General features: G+C 51.0%; 1 protein-coding gene across 2 annotated transcripts; it reads left to right on the top strand.

Annotated features, from left to right (window-relative positions):
* Positions 1-53: 53 nt before the first annotated feature.
* ACAD10 (acyl-CoA dehydrogenase family member 10) lies at positions 54-15,537 on the top strand. Of its 2 annotated transcripts, none has more exons than XM_033008265.2 (14): positions 54-134; positions 999-1,229; positions 1,747-1,895; positions 2,731-2,916; positions 4,515-4,673; positions 5,461-5,620; positions 6,040-6,181; positions 6,951-7,019; positions 7,798-7,979; positions 8,560-8,710; positions 9,895-10,040; positions 10,870-11,043; positions 11,968-12,323; positions 14,784-15,537. In XM_033008265.2, exons 1-14 carry the CDS (start codon positions 125-127, stop codon positions 14,913-14,915), a joined length of 2,247 nt encoding a protein of 748 aa, XP_032864156.2. In that variant the 5' UTR covers positions 54-124; the 3' UTR covers positions 14,916-15,537. The 2 variants fall into 2 exon arrangements, with proteins under 2 accessions (XP_032864156.2, XP_042661109.1); XM_042805175.1 differs by having other exon boundaries at positions 6,891-7,019.
* Positions 15,538-15,699: the final 162 nt, after the last annotated feature.

Raw genomic sequence — 15,699 nt, 5'->3', positions numbered from 1 at the left:
GAGGTCACGGTGACGTAAAAGCGGCGCGATGACGTAAAGCCGGCGGCCGGGGAGAGCGGCGCAGGAAGGGGGCTGCGAGCGGCGCCCGGCTACGCTTCGCGAGATTTCCAGCTGCTTTCCCGCGATGCTTCCAGGTGCTTTCTCGCGAGACTTGGGGAGCGAGGAGGGGGCTGGGGGTCAAATGGCACGGTGAAGCCTGCCCTCTTCCTGGCAAGGCCCGGCCCGGACTAGGCCCTGGGGGGGTCCCGGGAGGCACCTCCGCGCCCCGGCGTCCCCGAGGGTGGCTTCAGGGCTGAGAGGAGGGTTGGGACACTGACGGGGGGTGGTGGGGTGGTGACAGTCCTGCCTAGGCAGGCTTGTGCCACTCACAGGCCCTGTTACCGTGGCAACGCAGCCAAGCTGGCCGGACCAGGCCACCTCCCCTTAGGCCGAAGTGTCCTCCCCCCAAAAACTCCCCCAAAAAACAAACACTCTTTCTTCCTTTTCTCCCACACTCACCACGCCAGTGTCTTGCCGCTCAGGGCTGTGCCCGGCTTTGGTATGGTTTATGCTTAAGTAAAAGAAACTAAAACACAGCCTAGCCTGGGAAATAAGGACTTTGCTTCATGGCATAGGGCTGTCTGTGAAGGATGAAGAATACCCCTGCGTAGCCAAGATAACACCAGCATCCTATAGCCTCTCTAACACATCTTTGAAACCCTTCTAGTATTGTCTGGCATCATAGATAAGTAACTCTAGCAAGACTGACTCCATGGACATCTGGATCAATAGGAGAGCAACAAGAACATTGCAAAAATACAGTGGCTTTGTGCCGTTTTGCTATGATTAGTGAACAGCAGCGTGCCTGTTGCTGATTAGTCAAATTGTGTTGTACCTGAATGTTTGAAGGGCGTAAAGACCCCATGTAAAACCACATTCGGGGTGCCCTGATTTGTCGGGGATGCTTCATGCACATGAATAAATATTTACTCTTTGTAATTCTATACTTTTTGTCCTAGCCTCCCTCCCCAGTTGGCATGGGCCAGTTGTGAATTTTCCTAACACCCTCCGCACAGTTTGCACCATGTACCCGAGGAGCGTTGCCCGCAGCCCTTACCTGCTCTTTGCTGGGGTTGGGCAGCACCTGCAGGGATTAATCCGGCAGAGTAGTTCTGGATGGCGCCGCTACAAAGCCGTGATCTTTGATGCAAGCGGAGTGCTCCTCCCGTCCCCTTACAAGACAGCCATGGGTGTGTATTCTCATTTCTCATCTGCTCCCATTGTTTCTGTGCATGGAGGGAAAATAAGCTTCAGGTGTCCCTGTCAGCTGCCTCTGGTTCTGGTAAGATATTAAAAAACTTGTGACAATGGTGTTCCGCCATTGTGCCATCAGAAGTACTAGAACTGGCAGCAACCAGCAACTGTGTTGACAGCTCCAGGTCAGGGCTGGAACCCACCTGGTAATGAAACTGTCCTGTAGTGACACCAGCAGGTAGCACCCAACATTGGTACAGTCCTTCAGCATGTTTCAAGAACTGCGTGTTTTCACCCCAAGGGCACTGCACCAAAAATAGAAGTGAGGTGCTTCAGTTGGGGAAATGCCCAAACTTCTTCTCTCCATGTTTGGGTAAATTCCCCCAGTCCAGCACGTCAGTTCTCATGAGTGCTGGTCAACGTATCAGACCTCAGCAGAATTTCAAGCTAATTTCCCAGTTTTGATGATGCCATATGTGCTTTCTCTTGGCTTTCCTAATTTTCTTGGTGTAGATTGGGAGGCCCAGAAATGTATTCCAGCCGGCACCGTCCAGCAAGCTATACTCTCTGGAGGAGAAAATAGTCTTTCTCTGAAGTACACAAGAGGAGAGCTGACGACTGTGGAGTTTTTGCGGGAATTGGGACAGCAGTGCTTTGAGATTGTAAGCCAGCCCCAATCCCCCTCTCCTCCCCCCCGCTTTGTGCTTCCTGACTGCAGGGAAATAGGATCTTGCAATGTAATGGTTCAGTGAGGAAAGAGGAGCTTTTAAAAGAAATCCTTTGATGGAATGGTCTGGATTTGCCATCTAGGAAGCATTGCTGTCTGATCAAGGCAGACTTTTCACTGCTGTCATCATTCTGGTACCCAGGCAGGATGGTCAGCTGAATTTGCCTTCACTTCACCAGCCTCTTCCTGCATATTTCATAACTTTTTTTTTTTTTTAAGACACCTTTAGGATCAGCTGAGATGAGAAGTCAGAGAGTCAGAGACCAGCTGAAAGGCCTTTGCTGTTAGTTCGTACATGGACATGCTGGATGGATGGAGACCATGGTCTCTGGGGAGGGTCCTTAAGATCTTAAGATCAGTAGAAGCCCCTCTGCGAACACAGTGCAAGAATCCTCCTTTTGATGAGGTCCTTTTGAAACAGCTCAGCCTAAAATGCAGATTCCTTTCCTGCCTTCTGAATGGTAAAGCAGTATTTGCCTCTAACCTGCCTTGATTCCATGGCAGGCACAGGCCCAGTACATTTCTTTTTCCCCAAATCAGCCCTTTATGCCTGCTGCTGCTTCTGTGGAGTTAGTAATGTGAGAACAGTTGTTTATTTGGTCTAAGCAATTTAGCTGGGAGATTCACTGACTGCCTTCTGCTGCCAAAGGAAGTAGGACAGCAAGATGAGATGATCAGGCAACCTGCCTACCCAAACACTCTTATTTTCCTCCCTGCTTAAAAACCATTTATGACTAATTATCATTCTTGGTGTTTCTCTGGTTTCTTAGGCAAATGTCTGTGTTCCAGTGGACTCTTTTCTCTCGGACTTAATCAGAAATGAGATGATAAAACAGCTCCCCATAATGGCAGAAGCAGCACAGTGTATCCGTGCAGAAGGTCTTAAGACAGCTCTTCTAAGCACCTTCTGCCTGCCGAATGGAGAGAGCTTTCTTTGGAGAAAGCACTTTGATGTGGTAAGCCTGGATGAATTCCAAAATGCATTTCTGTGCCTAAATCTGTAGAAAGCAGCAACTGAAATTCTTTACGTGCGGGTACCAAATGAATGGCAACAAGCAGCACCTGTTAGTAGACATAAACTTAACAGTCTGTGAAAATGTTTCCTGGCATAATTCATTATAGTGACAGGGCCTTGAAGAGGGTCTGAGTGAGTGGCAGGTACTTATGGCTTTGAAAATTCATTGCAAAATGACCACACAACCACAAGTATACGTGTAACAGGCATAGGTAGCGATGTCGGTAGAGGACTTAGAAGCTGGGACACTATACAAGAAAAATAAATGTTATTTCCCAGTGCCCCTGCCCGCTTTATCCTTAGTCCTTACTCTTTTAAGCTTGTTTCATCCCAAAGAATTGCAAAGTATCCTCTATGCTACAAAAAAACCCACCATGCTGATCAGTCTGAGCTGACAAGCAGGCGGAGATCCCTTTCCCAGCACGCTTCGCTTTTCGAAGATGGAGCAGAAGATTAGCCACGAACCTCGAGGCTGGTTTGAGTGGCTTCACTTTAACAGGCAGCTATGAGGACTCGGCTCAGCATGACAGAAAATTTGTTTTGTGTGTCCCAACACATGTTTTTGAATTTCAGGAGTTTATTCATGACCTAAGTTGGTCTTATAGCTTTGTTTGAGACAGTAAAATATGTGAAGAAGAGGTGTATCAATACATTTAAAACCTGGGACTGTTTAAAGTCATCTTGTCAACATTATATCATTATCGACTCGGCTTTCTATGCATTATACTAGTGACACCAGTGCCTATGAAGTTCTCTTAGGGGAGTGATGCTCTTTTGTGATGCTCTGTGGTAACTTTCATCCCAGACTGTTTCAAAGCACTTTAATAACCATGGCCTATCTGGTGTCATCACTCATACAGCACAGCTCTTCTGTAACAGCAGGCAACAGCACTGCACAGTAATTAGTGGGAAAAAAAAAATTAATTCAATGTGGATTTCCATTAGCATTGGCATTTATATCTATCTAATAGATTCATTTCTATTCCTAGAGTGTCTATCAGTGCAAGGGTGAAATACTGCTGGAATTTTTAATGGTTTTGAGGGCAATGTGAGTATTCAGACACTGACTTAAGATCCAAATTTGGGCAGATGGTTATGGTCAACATCTCTGCTGCTGTGCAGATAGCTTGGTGTGGTTGACAGATGTGGCCAGGACACCGCTTTTCCAGATCATTTGGAAGGTGGTGCAATCCCAGGCTTTCTTGGACAGCATTGAGCAATTGGTTCAGCATGGTCTGGGACATCCAGCGAGCCTCCCACATCGTGACATCTCGTTGGATATCTTCCATATGAGGACTGGCTGGTCCTGTTTAGCTTATTTGAGCTGACAGAGCCACAGCCAAGGCAATTGGCAACCCATGCAGTCACTTGAATCACTTCCTACCCAGCTCTCTCCGCCCTCCGTTCCCCATGTCCTTTATTTCACACGTTAATTAGGCTGTCAGTCTCTTTCCCACCCTCCCATCCTCCACTTCCAACACTGCACAGATGTTTGTGGTCACAGTAGACTCATGCATAATCCATTTGTTGTTGCTGTAGATGTTTGAACCTTATCGGGAAGGAATGCGCAAGCCAGATCCTTGTATCTACAAGCTGTGCTTGGAGCGCTTGGGCGTTCAGCCCCAGGAATCCATCTTCCTCGACAACAGCAGCCAGAACCTAAAAACAGCAGCCCAGCTTGGCATTAAAACAGTGAAGGTACAAAGCAGTGCAACCAGGGACGGCTTTGCGTGTGGTTTTTAAGTCCAGAAGCTGTGTTTGACGTGAATGGCCCCGGATTTTCAAATGGCACTGATGGATTAGTGTTGCCAAGCCTTTGGTTTCAGCCTGTCCTTATTCCTACAGGACATGGAGGGGTTAGAGGGGAGGATTACTGGCAAAATCTGCACTGGCCCTGTTTCATTCATGGCTCTAAACCTACAGCCAGTGTAACCTCAGAAAAGTCACTTCTTTACGAACCTCTGTTTCCTATTAAACCATCCTAACCATGTGGTTGAGACAACCACATACACCTGATGTGAGAAAATAAGACATATTTATTAAATTTCTATAAGCTCTGGGGCTTCATGAATCTGTCAGCTGGGAACTGACTGGTTAACCCCTCAGCTTTGGAGATAGTGAGCATGGGGGGTTTTACTTCAGTCGGGACCACTGGGGGAAGGACAAGCATGGTACTAGTGGGAAGAGTGAACTCTGCTCCCCTGGACTGCGCACAGGGAGTTCCAGCTCTTAGCCCAGACCAAGCTCACAGTGCCCCTGCCACCGTAACAGGTACATCTCCAGGACAGAGACCAAGGTGGGAGGCTCAGCAAATACTGGTCATGGTAATGGGCTCCGTGTTGGCAGGGGATGATCTGTGAATTCCTGTGTGTCTTAGATCAGTGCCATTGGGCTCACAGATAAACGCATTGCAGAGCTCTTTCTTCCCTAGGCAATTTTATCTTTTAACTATCACCTAGTGTTACTCTCTCCCTCCTGCTTTCAGGTCGATGATCCAGAAGTAGCACTCAAAGAGCTCAAAGCCTGTCTGGGTTTTCCTTTGCAAAGGTTTGTTCCATATACTCAATCAGTGAGACCAAGCATGGAAATCTCAAAAGAACATCTGCAAAAGTACCTTGGAAATGTTCTCAGTGACCACGCAACAGGTATCACAGGGCTATTTGCTTTGCAGCTTGCATATTCTGGAGCCATTGGATCTTTCCATCATATAACAGATGGATTGAAAAATATTATTAATTAAAGGCTCCTTATCTCCAAGCAAATGTTGCAGCCATTCAGGTTTCCCAGAAATGGGAAACAACATTTTAGGACTTCCTCATTTGTGAGGGATTGTGTAGAAGTTTCCAAAGAGATGCCAGGAATATTCCTGGCCTGTGAGCAATCTATGAGCTATTGCCACACTCCCCAGGGATTTAGGATATAGGAGCAAGATGTAGGTTGCCAATTGCTGCAAGTGAGATTTCAGACCCAGGAGCAGGAAGGGGAAGTAAAATCTTGGGGAAGTGGTGAGAAATAATCCCAGCTCACGCTTCTGTCTGCTGACCCTCTGCTCTCAACACTTCAGGCCCGCTAGTGTTACAGCAGATTGGCCACGGACAGTCTTCCCGGACCTATTTCATCAAGTTTGGAGATCGCTTGTTAGTGCTGAAGAAGGAGCCCTCTGACAGCCTGTGTCCCCCAGGCCCTGCTGTCAGAAGGGAATACAGGTGAGAAGACATCTGTGCTCCTCATGCCAGCCGACTGGGGAAGGAGTGGTAGGAGATCCCAAATAACCCTGTCCTAGGGACAGTGCTCTATTCCAGCCTTGGCTTTTCTGTTCCCCCATCACACATACCTGGCTCCCACATTGCCATCCCCTGCATTTTGCTCAGCTCCGTATCCCAATCTGTGATCTGTTTGCTACGACTCGCGTGAGCAGTCCCGGCTGAGAGACAAGGCTGTGCAACAGCCCTGCAGCTGGCGCTGAGCGTGCTGGTAGGACCCTGTGCCTGTGAAAAACGTACCTCCCCACTCCTGCGTGGTGATCCTTCCAACCCACGGAGCACACCGCAGCTCTCCCAGAGTGCTGAGAGACGCAGGAGCTTGCTGTTGCATCTGGCACTTTAGGTGGGAGAGACGTTGCAGCTGGGCAGCGAGGAGCCGAGCTAAGGGCCAGCCCCATGCTGGAGGGGTCACGCTGTCCCCAGTTTGCTGTGCCAGAGGTCTCTGCCTCAGCAGCGGAGCAAAAGGACGCTTGTGGGGGAGCAGCTGTGATCTCCCCTGGGTTTTCCAGAGTGTGTCAGATAAGCCTCGGGGCTCTGAGCCATTTGAAGATTTCGGTGTGCTTCTTTCCCCTACCCACAACCATGTTATTTTAGTGTATTTAAAACTGAGCGCAGGAGTCTAATATTGTGTGTCTGCCTAGCAACAACGCAGTTCCAGTATCAATTCCCTAATGCCTTTCTGTGCTGACACGGCTCTAACTCGCCTTGGCAGGCTACTGAAGGCACTCTCTAAGGCTGGTGTTCCTGTTCCCACTGTACTTGCTCTCTGCGAGGACAGAAGGTAATCTTGTCCCTCAGTTTTCACTCTGCTTGACAACTGCAGCCAGATTTCCCCAAAGGCAAGGAGAGAAGAGAAGAAGGAGCCAGACCTCACAAAGTGCACTGGTGTAATTAGTGTTTGCCCAATCTCAGGCTAGAGGAGCCTCTAGTAGTTCAAAGGACAGTAACAGTTTTATTTGGCTCATTTTAGGTGTGTCCTTATTTTAACAATTAATCAAAATGCTATCTTCCTTTGAAAAGCTGCTATAAAACAGTGTTATAGGGCTTCCCGCTGACTCACTATGCTCTGGTTTCCAACAAGGAGGTGATTTTTCTCACTGCCAGACCTCAGACTTGCCCCAAGATCTACAGCTGCAATAGCAGCAAGTCTGTGACCAGGACACCCTGCGTAGCCTGCAGTCAGCACCGCCTCGCTCAGATAAAGTCGATAAAGTCTCTGCACTGCAGCTAAATGCGCGCCTGCTGCTCATGGTGTTTGTGCAGCCTGGCTTCAGAGCCCGTGGCAGGGCAGGCAGGGGGGTGGTTGGTGGTGTAGCCTGGCCCCAATTTCAGCTTCCTGGGGCTGGAGGGGCCGGGACTGATCCTGCCACAGCCATGTGCCATCACCTGGCAGCCTGAGCTGGGCTGGAGCCCCAGCCACAGCTGGTTCTGAGCACTCAAGTGCTGTTGGGGATGCTCTTCACCGTGCAGGTCAGGCCCGGGGACACGTTGGAGGTGTGGGGGGAGATTTGCGGGGTGGGAGGGAGCAGGATTCACCTCAGACCCACCGGTTCCACCAGCACCCTTGGCACGCCTTTCTACCTGATGGAGTACTGTGCTGGCCCTGTCTACAGCGACGCATCCCTCCCCGCACTGCAGCCTAGCCAGCGCAGGGCTATTTATGCTGCCATGAGTCAAGCCCTCTCCAAGATCCACAGTGTAGATCTCAGAGCAGCCGAGCTGGAGGACCTCGGGGAGCATGGTGAGAGAAGGCTATGTATCCTCTATCACTGTTTTTTTCTCCTGTGTATCAGCATTTCAAAAGATAGGCTCAGGTACAGGACTCGGGCCAAACTTGGGGGACAATTGGGAAAATGAAGATGGGCAGCAAGATGTCTGAATCCCCAAGCGTGGTGGGAGGGTGTGGAGAGCTGCTTTAGATCCTCCAGGTCTGTGTTTCCTACTAGTAGTCCCCTGAGCTTCCTGCCATGAGCAAGAGCTGCACTGTGGGTGCGGGAGTAACTAGTTTACTGCCATCTCTGACCAAACTTCCTCAGCTCATCCAGTCTCTCTGCAGAGCTATCTCAGCTTCTTGGAATTGGTGGAAAAGTTACATTTTGTGCAGGATCTGATTACTTCCACCAGAATATCAGCTCCAGTGCCCAGTTAAGAATGTATGAGACCCCTGAAAACCACAGTTAAACTCTTGGAGCCTATCTCAGGGTGCTGGACTGAGATCTGCTTGGCTGTTTGACTCGTTCTGCATGCAGCTTTTGTGCACCTCTTTTGAAGCCTCTTTGTGCCAGTCCCTTTCCCTGAGAGCCTTTGTTCCTCTGCTACAGGTAATTACATTCAGCAGCAAGTTGAGACCTGGACAAAACAGTATCGAGTGATGGAAACTCATGTTATCCCAGCAATGGAGAGACTCATTGAGTGGCTGCCTCTGCATTTTCCTGAATCTCAGAAGACGACAGTTGTGCATGGTGATTTCAGGTACTGCCTGGCTGACAGCACTGGCCAGGAGCACATCTCAGGCAGTAGAAAGGCAGAGAAAGTGTAAAGCAGTATGCAAACTCCACAGAGGTGCTGAGCTGGGCTGGTGCAGCAGGTTCAGAGCAGTCCAAAAGCTGGGCTCTGGGTCAAGTTCAGCATCCCCCCAGGTAAAGAGATCTAGAGGGCCAGAAGCCCTTCACATCTTCCACAAGAAACATATCCCAAGAGCCCTGACTGGTGCTGTCTTTCACCCAGAGCTCTTGCATTTTCCCCAGCGTTCATCTGCCTACTGATCTGTAGCAGTTTAAAGCAGTGCCCATTTGAAATCTGGGCAACTAGGGGCAGGAACTGAAAGCCAGGACTCCTGATACCCAGTTCCAAGTTTGCTGCCTCACTGGTGTTTCAGTTTCTTCACTCAACCACTGCAATCACTGGTCTAACACCGGAGGATCATCAGCTGGTTTTTCAATACTCAGAAATCAGTCCTGGTCCATCTTCTTAATGGTATTTGGTGCTTAAAGAGTTTAGGTGGCTGGTGGGATATATGGCAAAACCTGCCAGTGTCACGGGCGAGGTCACACAGGAGCGTGGTAGCTGGGGACAGAGGTGAGGGATGCTGAGAGCTACTTCTGCGTTGCCAGACCCTGTCTGCCAAGGCTCCTTCCCACAAGGTTTAGTGCACACAGTTCCAGCGTGACTGGAAGCTGGCGAGCTCTTTGCACCCTGGCAGGATGGCTGCCCTCTCTGTTTCCTCCTTAGTAGGCTGCTGCTCTCTCCTGGGGCTCATGAAGACTGTATGATGTATAATCTACAGCACATGACAGTGCAGGGCCTGGAGTTATGTACATTTGAAATGACCAGAAGATCCCTCTGTACAGTGACTTGCCTGCTCCACTTTTTGGCTGGCCTCTCCTGTAACATCTGTTAATGATCTGAGGCCCTGAATAACTGTTTCATTCTTCAAAGCACAATTCAATTCATAATTAATCAGGGAGTTCACTATTCAGTAACCTTAGTCCTCTGACCTATGCTTGCAGAAATTAATTTTTCACTTTTGTAGCCTCCCAAAGGCTCAGCAATTTTTTCAGAGTGAAGAGCACTGGAAACCACATGCTGCTGCTGAGCATTGGGATTTTTTTTCCCCTGCTTGAAACTTCTCTGATTTGTTTTTCCCTCTGATACAGGATGGACAACCTGGTCTTTCATCCAGACAGGCCAGAAGTCCTTGCTGTCCTTGGCTGGAAGCTTTCGACTCTAGGAGATCCCATCTCTGATTTGGCGAATAACTGTATGGCCTACTTCCTGCCACCTCACTTTAATGCACTGAGAGGTACAGAGAGGGGCAAAGTCACGTTTGACACACGGAGAGAGGAACCAGAGTTCAAAACCAGATTAGCTCCTGCCCAGAGAGCTCAGCTGACAGCTGGGCTCATTGCAGCTGCAAAGGGCTGTGGGTCTCATACCATATTCCCTGCTCTGCCCTTTCTCCCCTCCCTGAAGAACCTTCCATCCCTCCAGGGTAGAAACATCTTTCTGCACGTGCAGTTATCACTGTGCCATGGTTGCCCCATCCCCGGTTTGTTTCGTACCTGCCACCCATTTGGCAGATGCTCTGCCATGCGCTCCCTGGCCTGGTTGGAATGGTCACCCTCTTCATGCACTTGGATCTTTGTTAGCACTCATGTCAGGGATGGCCCCAGAGAGAAGGGCCCTGCTTCACAGCTTGCCAAACTGTGTTTAAAAATTATTTTGGATTATTTTCCCTCTCACTTCAGTTGTCAAGCCGGTGATAATTTTGGGGTGAAAAGCTGTGAACTAGACCAGCCCAGAAGGGGTTTGCCCACAAAGTTATACGCTTGTTTAAAAGAACAATATAGGGGTAAACAGGGAGGAAAATTACTCCATTGTTTAGGAGGAAGATCCATCAGATCCATCAGCTTTCACAATCTCACCCCAGTGAAGAAAACTGCCCCGTATGCATTTCAGCTACGTGGGTTGGTGCCAAACCCCCATCATTACGTATGGAAACAGCATGGCAGCAGTGCAGGTGTTGGATGGGTGCAGGTGTCTCCGCTGCTCCACAAGCCTCATGGCATCCCTAGAAAGCTCCTCGCTCCTCACTGTCTGCTACTTCACTGTCACCTCTTCATGTTTTCCAGGCTTGAGGAAGTGCAATCTGGGGCACCTGGGGGTCCCCACGGCAGAGGAATATTCCCAGATGTACTATGGCCACATGGGAGTGGAGCACCCTGAGAACTGGAATTTCTACATGGCCTTTGCCTTTTTCCGACTGGCTGCAATGCTGCAGGGACTCTACAAACGCTCCCTGGCAGGTGAGGGACCTGGCCACAGCAGCTCTGCTCTGCACAGGTCTCCAGCCAGAGCACAGACACACGAGCGCCAGCGTGGGGAGAGCTCTCACACTGAATCAGGAGAGGCCAAACCGGCAGCACGTGCTTCAGGGTTTGGGCATTCCTGGCTGTGAATCTTGAGAGCTCCAAAATTTCAGGTGCTACAGCAAAACGTGGCTTGTCTGGCAGTCCTGTGCTTTCAGCATAGAGCTGTTATGGGAAATAAGGGCTCGAAATGAGCGATCTTGTTTCATCTCTACATTTGGATATGAGTGACCTGGAAGCAATCGTCCAGCGAGTTATTGCTGTGTGTAGACAAGAGGGATGGGACTAGAGTGTCCTGTAAAGGACAGAACTCCCTCCCTGCTGCCACGCAGGCTCTGGAGGGTGTGAGGCTGCTGTAACCTCTCAGACAGGCTGCACTGGGTGGTCAAGCTGCGTCCTGCAAACAGAAAGAAGGGGAAGCACATGTGGGGAACTTCCCCAGCGGCTGCTTTTTGCTTGATGCAAGGTCAGGTCTGTTCCCGTTTGCTGTTTGTGTTGATCGGAGGTTGCTGTGTGGTCTCTTTTCTTTCATGGGAGAACTGAGCAGAGGCCAGAGTTCAGAGCTCAGAGCCGTGTCCTACAGGTGGAGCTCTCAGACCTCCAAACTAAGCACCAGCCTTGGCAGAAAGACTTGGAAGCAGGGAGGTGGTGTGAACTCTCAGTGCTGTTTATCTGCATACGTCAGGTCTGGCCTGAGAGTCTTTATCAGAGAAAAACAAGATGTTATTTTCATATTCCTTAGAGAGGAGCCTCCCCGAGTCCTGCTGGGCTGGCCCAGACAAGGGCACGTGGCACTGTTTGGGATGTGACTCCATAGCGTGAGCTCTTTCAAACAAAACTGTCCTATTCTTTTGTCCCCAGAGAGGCCAGCCCCAGGTGAAAGCAGCTCGGAGGATGCAGAGTTTGTGGCTGACCTGGCTTGGGAGTTTGCCATAAAAGAAGGATTCCGGGTGTTTGACAGCCTCCCCACCACAAAGCCTCTCACACGACGTTACAGTACCTGGGCCAGGCGAGGGCCATTCCTCAGCAGGGGCTGTGCTACCTGCCCACGTCCTGCGGCAGCTCCTGTGCCCAAAGTCCCCCTGGTCACTCCCCCCACCAGCCTGCTGGGGGTGGCCCAGGGTCTTTACTGCAAGCTGGAAAAGATCACGGCCATCCAGTGGGCTTTTCTGATTTCCCAGCCCAGATGGGCTCCATGTCCTCTTCTAGAACAGAAGGTGAGATGACTTCCTCCCTAAAGTTGCTTTGCTGCTCCTGCACCAGGCTGGGGGATTGTGCCATGCCTCTGAGTGCCCTCACTATATATCATGTCAGACATTTGGCATTCAGAGAGACCAGTGGCTTGGAGAAAGGGGGCCAGGCTCCCAGTGCTGGCTACGTTCGAGTAACGGAGTTCATATTCTGGGAAGCAGCAATTTCAGGAGCTGGCACACCCAAGATGAGCAGATGAATGCCAGCCCAGCTGTAATTGCTGGTGCCTCTCCACTGAGGTCCTGCCATCAGTGCTGATGGGGTCCCAAGAGCTTGGCTGGGCTTGGGCTTTTCTACATCTGCCAGTCCAGCACTTGCTCATTCCCTTCCCCTGTCAGGCAAAGCCTCGCTGCTGCCTGTGTGGGAAAGGATAAGTTAATTCTCTTTGTAACAGTCCCTCTTGGGACTTCCTTGGGAGATCCTTCAGGCAGGGCAGGGAGCGGCTTGCACCTTCACAGCTTCATTTCCTCCCTTGTGTTCTTTTATCCTCCTCTTCCTGGCAGGGTCTGGTCCTGCAGACATCCCCGTCAGCAAAGTCACCTGCCCAGTGATAAGTCCGGTGTGACCAGGCCCTTGGCAGTGCAGGCTCTGAGATGCCACTTGGACTTTGGCCCTGCCACCATCCCGGGCCCTCCCATGCAGCGCAGCTGCTGCTGCAGCCCTAAACCCTCAAAATGGAGGGGCACTGGTTATTCCTGGTCTGGTGGCGAGGAAGCAGAAACCAGCTGCCAAAGCGGCTTGCCCACGGTCCCGGGGTGGCTCAGTGGCAGAGATGGGAACAGCATCAGCTCTCAAAGTTTTAACTGCACGTCTCTTCCTTCTGCCAGCGCAAGGCGGGTCGGGTCAATGTGCAGGTATCAGGACACCGGAGTTCCCTGCCCAGGCTCTGCAAACTGTCTGGTTTCTCTCTGCTTCCAGTTCCCTGTGCTGTTGGTGGCCACGGCACGGCTCAGTGAACCCATGGCTCTGGGCTGGCTGGTGTTGCAAAAAGATTTTCCGGGAGTGGTGTCATAAGTAATCATTCACAGAGTGTGTCAGGAAAGCAAACATCTCTATCCTTGGGTTGCTACTGAGATTATATTCGTAATGTATTCTAGTGACATTATGGAATTCTAGTGGGTTACTTAACTGCCTTTTAGCTGCCAAAAAAAAAAAAAATCCCATCTGTTTTTCAGCCCTTCAAAAGTATTTCCTTGCGCTCTGGCAGAAACCAGCAAACCCCAGCATTTCAGGGTGCTTAGCAGCTGATCCACTGAGAAGGTGGAAAGGGAGGGGAAGCAGCGGCTCTGGGGAATTTGGAGGTGCTGAGATGAGCAGATCTCCTTGCCCTTCTTCGAAGCGCTCTTGTTCAGATGGGGAGAGAGCTGCCAAGTCCACAGACATCAGGATTGCCACTCTCTCTCTACTCCATGCTTTGGGATTGTGGTGGAGACACTGCTTCTTGTCTGGGGGACCACAGAGCCCCCTCATCCCTGCCATCTCCCCGTCCATCCCACTGCTCTTTCCCTTGGCATCATCCCTGCACTGTCAACCTTTGCTGTGGAAGCATGTTGTGAAATCCAGGGGAGGAGTTTTGCTGCCGGCAGCAGAAAGATAATGCAGTGGAGTGTTAAAACAGCTAAGTAGCCCTGGCCTGGGACTGTTAAGGTGCTCAAAAGCTCGGCAAGGGCCAAGGGAAAGGGTGAGCCTGCCTTGCGCCAGCTGGCACGGCTGGGGTGAGGAAGGTTCATCCCAGTGAGCTTGGCAGAGAGATGCCCTTGGCTGAGGCACTCTCTGCTGGCCAGGGCGGCGTCTGGGCTGCCCCTGCCACGTCCCACGTGGGGAGCCAGCAGGCTTTGCACGCTGGTCCCCCAGGCTGCCCGTCCCCACGGTTCTCTGGGGAGATCCTCTCCAGAGGAGCAGGGCAAAGCTCAGTTTCTCTTTCAGATTGAGCAGAAGGGCTTCTGGGCAAAGCACTGGGCACACAGCGGCACTACCAGCGTCGGGCCTGGGGAGGAACAATCGGAAGGGGCCAGCACCAGGGTAGGGGGATGTAGGAGGATATAATGTGCCTTGTCCTCTTCCATCAGGCAGAGAGTGCCAGGACCAAAGCAGCAGCTCTGACAATGATTGTACAGGCCATGGATCAGTATAGCCCAGTGAGCAGACACATGCACCTAACATCTGACCCTTCGCTGGCCCAAATAAAGCAAGACAGTGACACATCCCTTCTGGGGTGTCCTCCACACCAGGAATGAGGCATTGCAGGCTAGGGCCCGTGAGCACAAGGGGTGATTTTTCCTGTTATGGTATCCCAGGGGAGGACGTTTTCCCAGCACTGCGTTCCTCAGGGCATTTGGAAGGGGCTGGGGTATTTGCTGCTGTCCTTCCCTGGTCCTGCAGCCCCTGACTTACCCTGTGTGGGCTTTGATCTCACCCTCACACAGGTCTCTGGAGCAGAGCATCTCAGCAGCGCAGACCCCAGCCCGGTGCTTCACTCTGACCCAAGCTCCACGTCTGGCGGAAGGTCCCGCGTACTTCACAGCACAGTGCTCTCCAAACCAGAGCTGAGCCACTAGCTGCTGCGCCAGGGAGCCTTGGACATGAGACTAAACCAGCCACTCTGGCACAGGAGAGATCGTGCTAACAGCAGCCTGAGAGCTTCTGGATTTCAGAGCTGTTTGCTGTTATCTCGTTTGTGGACTCAGTGCCTTTATTGCCAGGCTTCACAGGTGTGGAGCAAAATCTGTCCCTGGATCATGGGGCTGCAGGCAGTCAATACCAGCCTTGGGGTCAGGAATGAGTGGGTGGTGGTGCAGGGTTTTGTTTGGGGAATAAAGAGAATGGAGCAGGGTGTCTCTCCTCCTTCAGCACGCTATCTGCAGATGCTAGAAGGACTACAGTCAGTGGTGAGGGGAATTGAATCAGCTCCTCAAGGATTTCAGGGGAGGCTCCGGAGCTGAGGCAATGCCTGGCCCCTGGAGCTGGGAGGGACTGGGAGGACTCCATGGTCCCCTGACTGTGGTGGATCTCTCTGGGTTTCTTTGGGGACCATGAAGGACGCAGACTGAATCAATGGGGGCTGTCAGTGCTTCACACAGGCCAGCACCAAGGGGAGAAATGTGGGAACAATCATGGTAATTCCTGGGCTCTTTACGTATAATCTAGTATTAATTCAATATTAAAGTGATGGGCACACTTCTCTGAGTTCTGTTCCAGCTTCTCCAGCGCAGGCGCCGCCTCACAGCTTCACTTTCACAAAGCCACGTCCATCTGCTGGGGCTGTGCCACAGAGCTGTCGGGAAGCCTTGTAATTTGAGCTTTCATTTCTCCCAGGCTCCAGGGTGAAATTCTGTCTCGCTT

This window comes from Tyto alba, unplaced genomic scaffold (genome assembly GCF_018691265.1).
Source record: "Tyto alba isolate M040663 unplaced genomic scaffold, T.alba_DEE_v4.0 Super-Scaffold_44, whole genome shotgun sequence".
Classification (NCBI taxonomy): Eukaryota; Metazoa; Chordata; class Aves; order Strigiformes; family Tytonidae; genus Tyto; species Tyto alba.
This window is presented reverse-complemented; position numbering and strand designations above follow the sequence as displayed.